The sequence below is a fragment of the Urocampus carinirostris genome, chromosome 3 (assembly GCF_059441175.1).
Source record: "Urocampus carinirostris isolate Australia breed hairy pipefish chromosome 3, RoL_Ucar_1.0, whole genome shotgun sequence".
NCBI lineage: Eukaryota > Metazoa > Chordata > Actinopteri > Syngnathiformes > Syngnathidae > Urocampus > Urocampus carinirostris.
The window spans coordinates 17,831,196-17,840,862 of record NC_142351.1 but is presented as its reverse complement, the minus strand read 5'-3'; the positions used below and the strand labels follow the sequence as shown (position 1 = coordinate 17,840,862).

Below are 9,667 nucleotides of genomic sequence, written 5' to 3'. Positions count from 1 at the left end.
TACAGTGTCTTTGTTTGAGGCACCTAGCTTTAGCAACATCAAGTTGACATATTTCAACCTGCAGGTTGTTTTTCTCTTGCGCTTCTCTGAGTGTTTTCTCGCGGGCCGGATTCAATCCCTTGACGGGCCTGATGTGGCCCGCTGGCCGCCTGTTAGACACCTGTGATTTATAGCAACTAAATGAATAATGTGATTATCAAAATAAAGATATAATGATTGAAAAACCAAACTCGTGCTATCATGACAACATATTCAGTGATACATTCTAATACAACGACCTTTTCATGTGCTGCTAACTTTGTCAATGCTTACATTGCCAATGCTAACGGAAATTTTTCCGTGGCCGCCTGTCCTTTATTTTCCATATAGGCCCCATATTTGGATTGCCTTTGATAGTTGTAAGGATACATTTTCATTGATTTATTATTTTTTATTTTTTCAAGTGCGTAGCTTTCACCATTGTTACAGAACAGAATGTAGGCTAGAATTAAGACCTGGTAAAAAAAATGTTTAAAATGCGGCACAATGGGGTGAAACCGGGTAATGTATGACTCAATGGACACGTGTAATGTTTGTTGAGTTATTATATTCTATTCACAAATATAAGATCTGCATTCTTTTGAATCAATTCAGAGCTATTTTCGTTTAACAAATAATCCAGAATGTTACAATCATCATCCAAAATGTATCTTTAAATCCATTCCCTTTGAGTTGGGGACAAGTTCAGCATAAGCAATAATTACATATGGTGTCGCTGAAAAGTACTGTAAATGCATGAACAATTAAATGAATAAATAATGGTTGTAACAATGTGTTGTGTGTTAGAATTGGTTATCAAGAACTACATTGTACAAAACTGATCAACCTCACATTTTTAACATTAAAGTCTAACCAGTGCCACAGAGCACACAGTAGCAGCAGTATGCCAGACAAATATGGCGGCAACTACCGTGTAGTAATTCCACTGTGTAAGAGACATACAAATTTCTCAGCCTATTATTTTTCTTTACAAATATTGACATTCGTATGATAGGTAAGGTATCTTTGCCTGGTATTCAAATTAGTGTTTTGTTTTGTTTTTACTAAATGAAAGATTTTTGTACCATTGGGAGACACTAAATATTACACAATATTGATTTAAATCTTAACATGTATGGGTGGTGATTTTTTGCAAAAGCGCAAGGGACCCGCATGGTCGAATGCAGCTTCAGAGCCACTTGTACACAAAAGCAGATGTTTATCGATTTTGTTGGTATTTATTGGGGTTGCATTGACAGAAAGCTAGCTAAAAACACTTGCAGAAGCCTAAAGACTAACTGTCTCAATTTTGACGAAAATTTGTCCAGCTGTTTCAGAGCTTATGAGCCACATACGAATCACAAACACACACACACACACACACACACAGACGCGCGCACACACATGCACGCACGCAAGTCGGGATTTATAAATAAGTTTGGATATAGATAATGGGTGAATTTTTTTTTCCATCTGCTGTATTTGTTTTTGTTCCTTTTTGTTTGTATCCCTTTATATAAAACAGAAATATCCCCTCAACTATTCTCAATTGATTTAATTCTTCTATTTTCCAACAGTTTCTTATATTGCAAATGTTACCATATTTATGTAACTTGAGTATGTTTTGGGGTTTTTTTAATCAAGCGAAGTGTAAATATTCATTTTTCCGCGTGATTTGTAAATTGACATTTTAAAAACGTTTCTAAAAACAGCATACCTCCTAAAATAACCTATTGCGCATGACGTCACCGTCCTCACTCACCTCCCCATCCAAGCTTGTCTACGCATGCGTCTCTGCAGCCGCAAAACTGGCGCAAAATGTCGTAAAATTCTACTCAGCCGCTGTTTTATTATACACAAGATTACTATTTCATATTCTAAACTGTCTTTTAATTTTTCCTTTGCTTTTTTTGCAACGAGGAGAAAAAAACTCTTCTTGCTTCCGTGCAGTAACAAACTCGCCGGCCGAGAGAGAAGCCAAAATATGACTTGATGTGTCGCAAAACGAACTACATAATGGCAACAAACAATGCAGAAGGTGAGAATAATGATGTAAACACCGACAATCTTTTCCTATTTTGTCGTATTTGTTTTTTTATCGTGTACAAGTTTCATTAAATTCTACTTAAATAAGAATACCCTCTCACAGGGCATTCTGTGGTGGTGGAGGTGAGCCCAGACATCCACATCTGCGGATTCTGCAAGCAGCAGTATAACAATTTTGAAGTGTTTCTGGCCCATAAGCAAAGTGGATGTTCACTGCCCAAACGTGACACTCTAGACACAACTGCTGCAGCTTCTTCGCTTTCAGGTGACGTCTTCTTTTCTCTTAGTATTTTCAACCTTTCGCTGCACTACTTTTGTCAGTCATGACGTTCTTCATCCTGGGAAGTTTATATTAAAACAGCTGTTCATAGTGTAATCTTAATATATATATTTGCAAGAAGAATTTGTGCACCTTCAAGATTTTCTTTAAAAATAGTTATTCATTTGGGGAAGCATGGGGTCACAACCATTGAATAAAAATACCCCTCCATCCAAGATTTTTAGGAAAGTGTCACTAAAGATGGCTCTTCTGTCAAGTTGCACAAGCCTCGCCTCTGTATTTTTGCAGAAAGTTGCAAGTCCTACATGGCGGCGCAGTGGTTAGCGCGTGTGTGGCACAGTTCTGAGGTCATGAGATCGGACCTCCTGTGTGGAGTTGGCATGTTCTCCCCGTGCTTGCATGGGTTTCCTACGGGCACTCCGGTTTCCTCCCACATTCCAAAAATATGCATTTCAGGTTAATTGGCCAGTCCAAATTGTCCCTAGGTGTTAATGAGCGAGCGAATTGTCTGTCCCTGTGTGCCCTGCGACTGGCTGGCAACCAGTTCAGGGTGTCCCGTGCCCACTGCCCAAAGATATTTGGGATGGGCTCCAGCACCCCCGCGACCCTACTGAGGCTAAGCAGTGCAGATAATGGATTGATGATTTATGTATTATGTATGCAACCACCAGGCTCCAGACTGGTAACGGGCTGTGGGTCGTTTGGTACTGGTCCACAAAGAACGAAAGAAAAATTGCCCTAATTTTTACACACATCCTTTAACCTAAAGAAAAGTTGTGTGCGTGTTGCACCGAAATTTTTATTGTAGTATAGCACCCAAATGCCTGATTGTCCGAAATCGCGGACCACATATGCTCAAAATGGGATGCACAGAGAATCGATCCTTGATCACGGCAGGTAGAACACCAAATCCTGGCCACCAGACTATGAGTATTGTAGATGTCAAAAGACAAGGCATTAGCTTTTATCTTGTGCAAAGTTTGTATGTTCTCCCTGTGCCTGCATGAGTTTCCTCCCTCATTCCAAAAACATGCATGTTAGGTTAATTGGCCGGTCCAAATTGTCCCTAGGTGTGAATGAGCGAGCGAATTGTCTGTCCCTGTGTGCCCTGTAACTGGCTGGCAACCAGTTCAGGGTGTCCCCTGCCCATTGCCCAAAGATAGCTGGGATGGGCTCCGGCGCCCCCGCGACCACACTGAGAATAAGCGGTGCAGATAATGGATGGAGTTGCAAGTCGTAGAATTGGCAACCATGGAGATAACCTCAAGTCATCTATCCATTCATGTTTCTTGAGTTACTTGCAGCCTTGTTCATGTTGTTGAATACTCATCAATTTTGCCATCAACAAATTTCAGGTATCGAGGTGGTTTTAGAGGAGACCTTTCAGAATTGTGTTTTGAGAGGAGTGAAGAAGATCTTAACCAAAGCTCCCAAATCTAAAAAGCTCAAAAGCGCGCTGACTTCCAAGAGGTACAGCTGTTGTTTTTCAGGTTAGTCACATCTTATTCCTGGTGCACAATCCCTGAAATCTCACAAACTATATTACTTTCCATCATGATATACACACAATTCTATTAGATATTAAGGACATTATTTAACCATAAAATGAAACATGAACCCAGAAATTATTTCATTTTCTAGCAGTTAAGCTACATTTCAATATCTATAAGTCTAAATCATCATGTAGGCAAAATGTTTCAAGCAGACCCCCATAAATTACATCCCAATGAGCACTGCATCTTGAAAGATAAGTGGTAATTTTCAACAGGTAGGATTTGTCTGTAATTCGTTAGAGTATAGTATCCATCTGTAAAAAGTATTTAATTGATGCAATTTTTTCCCCCCTTGTTTTACGCATTTGCAATATTTTTAGTCCGTGTTACATTTTATACTCAAACTGATGATGAATTTAAACTTTTATCTACGATCCCCCAATCCCCCCCAAAAAACTGCCTTGTAATTGACTATGGAAAGAACAGTTTTATTGCTACAAACAAACACAGACCACAAAAGAATGGCACTTTTGTTACATGACATGATTTTTTTTTCAGGTTGCACCTTTAAGACACAGTATGGCCAAAAAGACATGGAAAGACACCTTAAAACTCACACTGGTAAGTTATAACCTTAAAACCAGACTCAAAATCACGAGAATGCTTGTGTTTATATGTTATGTAAGGGCCTACCTTCACTATCCCCCCCTTCAGGTGAAAAGCCGTTCGAGTGCGAGCTATGCCACAAACGCTTTAGCCGGCGGGACAAACTAAACATGCATAGTCGCTCTCACACGGGTGAGAAGCCTCACAAGTGCAAACTGTGCCCGTACGCAGCGGCCGACAGCAGCAGCCTGAAGAAACACCTGCGGATCCACTACGACGAGCGACCCTTCAAATGCCAGATTTGTCCCTACGCCAGCCGCAACTCCAGCCAGCTTACCGTGCACCTGCGCTCACACACGGGTAAGTTGAAATGCATCTCCAACATGTACATGGTGTTTGCCCTAATGAAGTGAAATGTTTCTGTATTGTTTCTGTACCGTTATGGAGACTGTTGGCTCTTTTTTTCATGTTCTGTAATTGATAGTGATGTGGTTCTCAGGTTAAATCTATTTTTGCCGAATAGTTTAAATGAGGGCTTCAATAACCGCGAATCGATGCGTTTGTTGATGATTATTTGGTGACGTTTGAAGCTCCCCAAAGTGGATGGAGGAAATGATTCGCTAGGTTTGGGTGTAGTTCGAAATAATAGCGTCAAAGAAACGCCATTGTACCCTCTTCGCTTAAATGGTCTGCATTTATATAGCACTTTTCATGTCAATGAAGACCTCCCAAAGCGCTTTACAATGTGCTTCACACTTACCCATTCACGCACACACTCGCACACCAATAGCGGCCATGCAGCCATGCAAGGCGCCGACCTGCTTATTGGGGGCATTAGGGATTCAGTGTCTTGCCCAAGGACATTTCAACATAAAACACGGAGGAGCCGGGAATCGAACCTGCGATCTCTTGATCCCAAGACGAGCGAGAACCCGCTTAACTTGGCTTACATTGAAAGACTATGGAAAAAACTTCTGACATTGAATGAGTTAAACAAAAATGAATACACTTTTTATTTTACCATCCGTATTTTACATTTTCATTTGTTGCATAAGCACAGACATAAACAAGGTAACACAGTACAATTTATTTATATATATATATATATATATATATATATATATATACTGGTATTCAGAATTTGATTTAAACCCCACAATTGTATTGCATGCAACAGGCATGTTATACATTTTTCTGTCCACATGATGGCGTAGTAGAGGAAATTAATCATCTTTGAGCCCCTACGTGTGTGAAGCATTTCCCTGCAGGGCTTGACTGCTTTACGGGGCTTCATTTCGCCAGAATCGATCATTTGTCTAGTATTAATTTGAAAATAACATATTTATATTCCAATAATTAATTTACTAATAGATATGTTACAGGGACAGGGTTGTTAATGTAATGACTGCTGTTTTTTTCAGAATCAGTTATTTTGTTGTGTGATCTGCAACGTGTAGTTAAAAAGAGTGACTGTATCGGGTACAATTCCACGAAATTGTTTTTTGTGTGTGTAAGTAATAAACAAACATGTATTTCAATATGTAGTTACCCTCTCCCCAACCTGATTAAATGACATAAAATAAAATAATTCAAAACAATCTCACTCGAAACAACGTGTTGCGCTGTTACCTGATATAACCCACTTTGTAACTTATATTATTTATAGAGGTCTCTTTCTGAAGAGAAAATGTTTTATGCTTAAGAACAAATACTTATAAATGGCATACACATTGAAATAATTCTCCTTAAGGAGGAAAGTGAACGAAGAAATCTTACCCTCATTTTTAAATAACGTTTTAAAATGTTTGTCATGGGTTGACTTTATCTATTTATTTATTTTTTTAACCTGACAAAAATCGACAGCAGCAGTGAAAGCTACAATCGCAATATTAACACACTGTTGAAGCCTCCACAAGCCAAACTAAATACTTCACCAACATCACTAACTTGAACACTGATAACGGTGTAAGTAATGCATCTGTTGCATGGCAGTGTGACTACTTTCCACTGCAGTTATAACGTTGTTAATTCAATCACTTCCCAAAAGAGAATAAAATGACGAAATGTGTTTTTCTCAAAGTTTAACACGGCGCCATACTAATTGGTTTTGTTTCAAACTCAAGTTCCCATCATACAGTTACTCGAAAGTCAAAATAAAGAACGGTACAGCATTGGTAGACATCTTTTTGTGCACTATATCAGCGTTTTATTTTATGCTAGGTTTCTCTTTAATTAAATTTTGGGTTTTTGAAGCAGACAAGCTGATCTCCCGTGGCAGCCATTAGTTGTGTTCGCAATAGTAGAAGGCTGCTTCTTAAATTTGGATACATGTACCTTAGGGGGAATTTGAAAAAAGGGTATTTGACATTCATTGTACATTTGAAAATAAGCTCTCATATTAAAACCATTTGAAATAAACATTAAATGTTAATATTTCATAAAAAATTAAAGACTGTACATGAATACTCAGAAGGCTATCTTTAAATGTGCATTAATATTTCTTTATTTATAACATTTATTCACAATCACACCCACATTGCAAATATAGGTCCTGCTAGATTGGAAAATATATTTGATTGTTTAGGATTATTTCTCTTATTTTACAATTATTTAACTTGAGAAAATGTATCTCATGCAGATGAAAGATCTATTGACTGTGTCTGTAATAAGTGACAAAAGCCATGTCTTCCAATTAGATATTTCTATTTTACCAGAAAAATCCATTTAAAAACAGGAATAGATTAAGATAATACAATCTTAATAAATAGGTAAACCCAAAAACAATACAGCCATAGACATAAATAAATGAAAGTCAAATTGTAAAAATGCTCTTATTTTGTAAACATTAAAAAAACAAAAGCAGGTTAGGGATACTTAGCTGAAAAAAATTCGAAGTACGACATTACAAAATCTTTGAAAACTCCTACACTATAATGCCTGGCTTACTGTTCTATATTTTTCAAACAGTTAATGAAAAGTGTAACAACATGTGGTTTGTGATTTCTCAGTTGCAGTAGATTTATTTATTAAGATTTATGTGATTCAGTCCGTTACAAAACCAGGACCATTTTGACTTCTCGTGTTTTGTGCTCCTAAGGAGACGCGCCTTTCCAGTGCCAGCAATGTGATGCCAAGTTCAAAATCAACTCCGACTTAAAAAGACACATTCGGGTCCACTCGGGAGAGAAGCCTTACAAGTGCGACCTGTGCGAGTACCGCTGTGCCATGAAAGGTAACCTCAAGTCTCATGTTCAGATTAAACACGGCACAGAGAACGCTTTCAACTGCACCCACTGCGATTTCACGTGCGCCAACAAGATGGCGCTGCGGCAGCACGCGCGGCAGCACAGGCCAATTCAGCCTGTTCAGTGCCCCAAGTGCACGTATTCCTGCGCCAGCCGCGGGGCGCTTAAAGTCCACGAGAGGATACACTCAGAGGAGCGTCCCTTTAAATGCAACTCGTGCGACTACGCCTCCAAACAACGGAGCAACCTGGTCATCCACAAGAAGAGGTTTCACTCCGACACACCCGAAAAGCCTGGTGGCAAAAGGGCGGGCGATGATCCCCCGAAACCTGTCAGCTCTCGTTACCGGGCCAAGCTGGATGCCGCACGGGCCTTCATCTGCGACCTGTGCAGTGCTTCTTTTGTGAGGGAAGACTCTCTTAGAAGTCACAGGAAGCAGCACGGAGAGACCCAGAATCCACCACAAATCCGTATGCCGCGTGACAGCACTCAGCTGGAGGTTCCGCTCCAAGTGGATTCACTGACCCCTTACAATAGCTCTCATCTCAAAATTATTGTGTCGTCTGCAGAGAGTCCCAACAAGATGGTTCTGTTGAGTCCAGAACACCAGGACATTGTGGTGAACTCTATGATTCAGCAGATCAATGTTCTGGCCCCTGCGCAGCCACCTAAGTTGTCCCAAAGCGCAGAATCGACTTTTTTACCTCAGACTGTGTTTTTGACGCCGCTCCTCTCCGTCGATGACGCAAACAGCCTTCTCCCCCAATCGCTGGTCCACTCGGCAGCAGGCACTCAGGAGTCGGTCGTGGTTCCGCAAACTTTTATGACGACCTGCACCGAACTCGAGGACTTGAGCACTTTGGTCCAAGAAGGTGGGGCCGAGGTGACGGTTGTGACGGAAGGAGATGCAACGGTGGCTTCAAAGAGTCACACTGAGCCTGCTGTGGAATCCACTGTAAATGCGGGAGATGGTCAAGGTCAATGCCTTAGTATGTGAGCATTGCCAACCACACTACAGCTTTTCAAAACAGAAGCTTACTGCAACAAAAGCTTTTTTATTTATGTATTTATTTTCAGAATGTAAAATATCTAATTAATGATTTGGCGCTGTGCAAAAATAAGTTTGGGACATGGCAAAGTGCATCGTGCGTGCCACTGAAGGACAGTCAGTGAAAGGTAAGATCAGGCATAAAAAAAAAAATCCAGGCCAGCTGGTATTGAAGCCCAACCTAAGCCTGACCACTTTCACATTTTATCCGTGAGTACTCTTGAAGGGGAGAAGTTATTTCTGACAAAAAATTAAACCTTTTCTTTTGCATCGAAAACCAGGTTGAAAAGTAAGTACAGACGCTGCCCTATTTACGAACGAGATACGCGCCGGACGATCGTTCGTAAGTTGCTTCAGTGCTATATTTTGTATGTATTGTCTGTTTAAGGTTTATATAAGTAACTTATATTGTTTTGTACTGAAAAATAAACACGTAATAAAATAATATGCTCGATAAAGATTAATTAAGGAAAGCTTAACTTACTTTTGGAAGATGGGCTTCAAGAGTTAGGCTACTTCCTCCGCCGTGCTAGAAAGTGGTCGGAAAAAAAGTGATCCAAGCATTTTCTCAACCGCATTAAGCTTTCTTATTCCACTTTCATTTCAAATAAAACTGCTTGCCCCTTCTTTACACTTTACACCAACCATATTAAATTGATGCACGAGATATTAAACAATAACAATGTCAAAGTTCTTAGCACACTACAGTACAGTATGTTTACACACAAACTGGAACTGTGACAAGATTAGGAAGCCAGATTTCTTCTTCGGGGTGGATGCTGGGTGAGCTCTCACAGCGCCACACTCAAGTAGTGGCGGAAATAAGCACTACAGCACTGTCCTGTACTTGGAACAGGGTGCACAATACAAAATCTAAACAAAATCGGATATTTTTCGACATACCAAAAAAATGTTCGTATGTACCATTGCT

General features: G+C 39.9%; 1 protein-coding gene across 1 annotated transcript; it reads left to right on the top strand.

Annotated features, from left to right (window-relative positions):
• The first annotated feature begins 1,855 nt into the window (after positions 1 to 1,855).
• On the top strand, positions 1,856 to 9,604 carry zfp64 (zinc finger protein 64 homolog (mouse)). Its single transcript, XM_088330908.1, has 6 exons — positions 1,856 to 2,056; positions 2,168 to 2,329; positions 3,700 to 3,834; positions 4,396 to 4,458; positions 4,552 to 4,803; positions 7,541 to 9,604. Exons 1-6 carry the CDS (start codon positions 2,011 to 2,013, stop codon positions 8,683 to 8,685), a joined length of 1,803 nt encoding a protein of 600 aa, XP_088187034.1. The 5' UTR covers positions 1,856 to 2,010; the 3' UTR covers positions 8,686 to 9,604.
• Positions 9,605 to 9,667: the final 63 nt, after the last annotated feature.

Coding starts and splice junctions, on each gene's coding strand:
- zfp64 (XM_088330908.1), top strand. CDS start 2,011: ATGTGTCGCAAAACGAACTACATAATGGCAACAAACAATGCAGAAG. Junction 2,330..3,699: donor TGCAGCTTCTTCGCTTTCAG/GTGACGTCTTCT, acceptor AACAAATTTCAG/GTATCGAGGTGGTTTTAGAG. Junction 4,459..4,551: donor ACACCTTAAAACTCACACTG/GTAAGTTATAAC, acceptor CCCCCCCTTCAG/GTGAAAAGCCGTTCGAGTGC.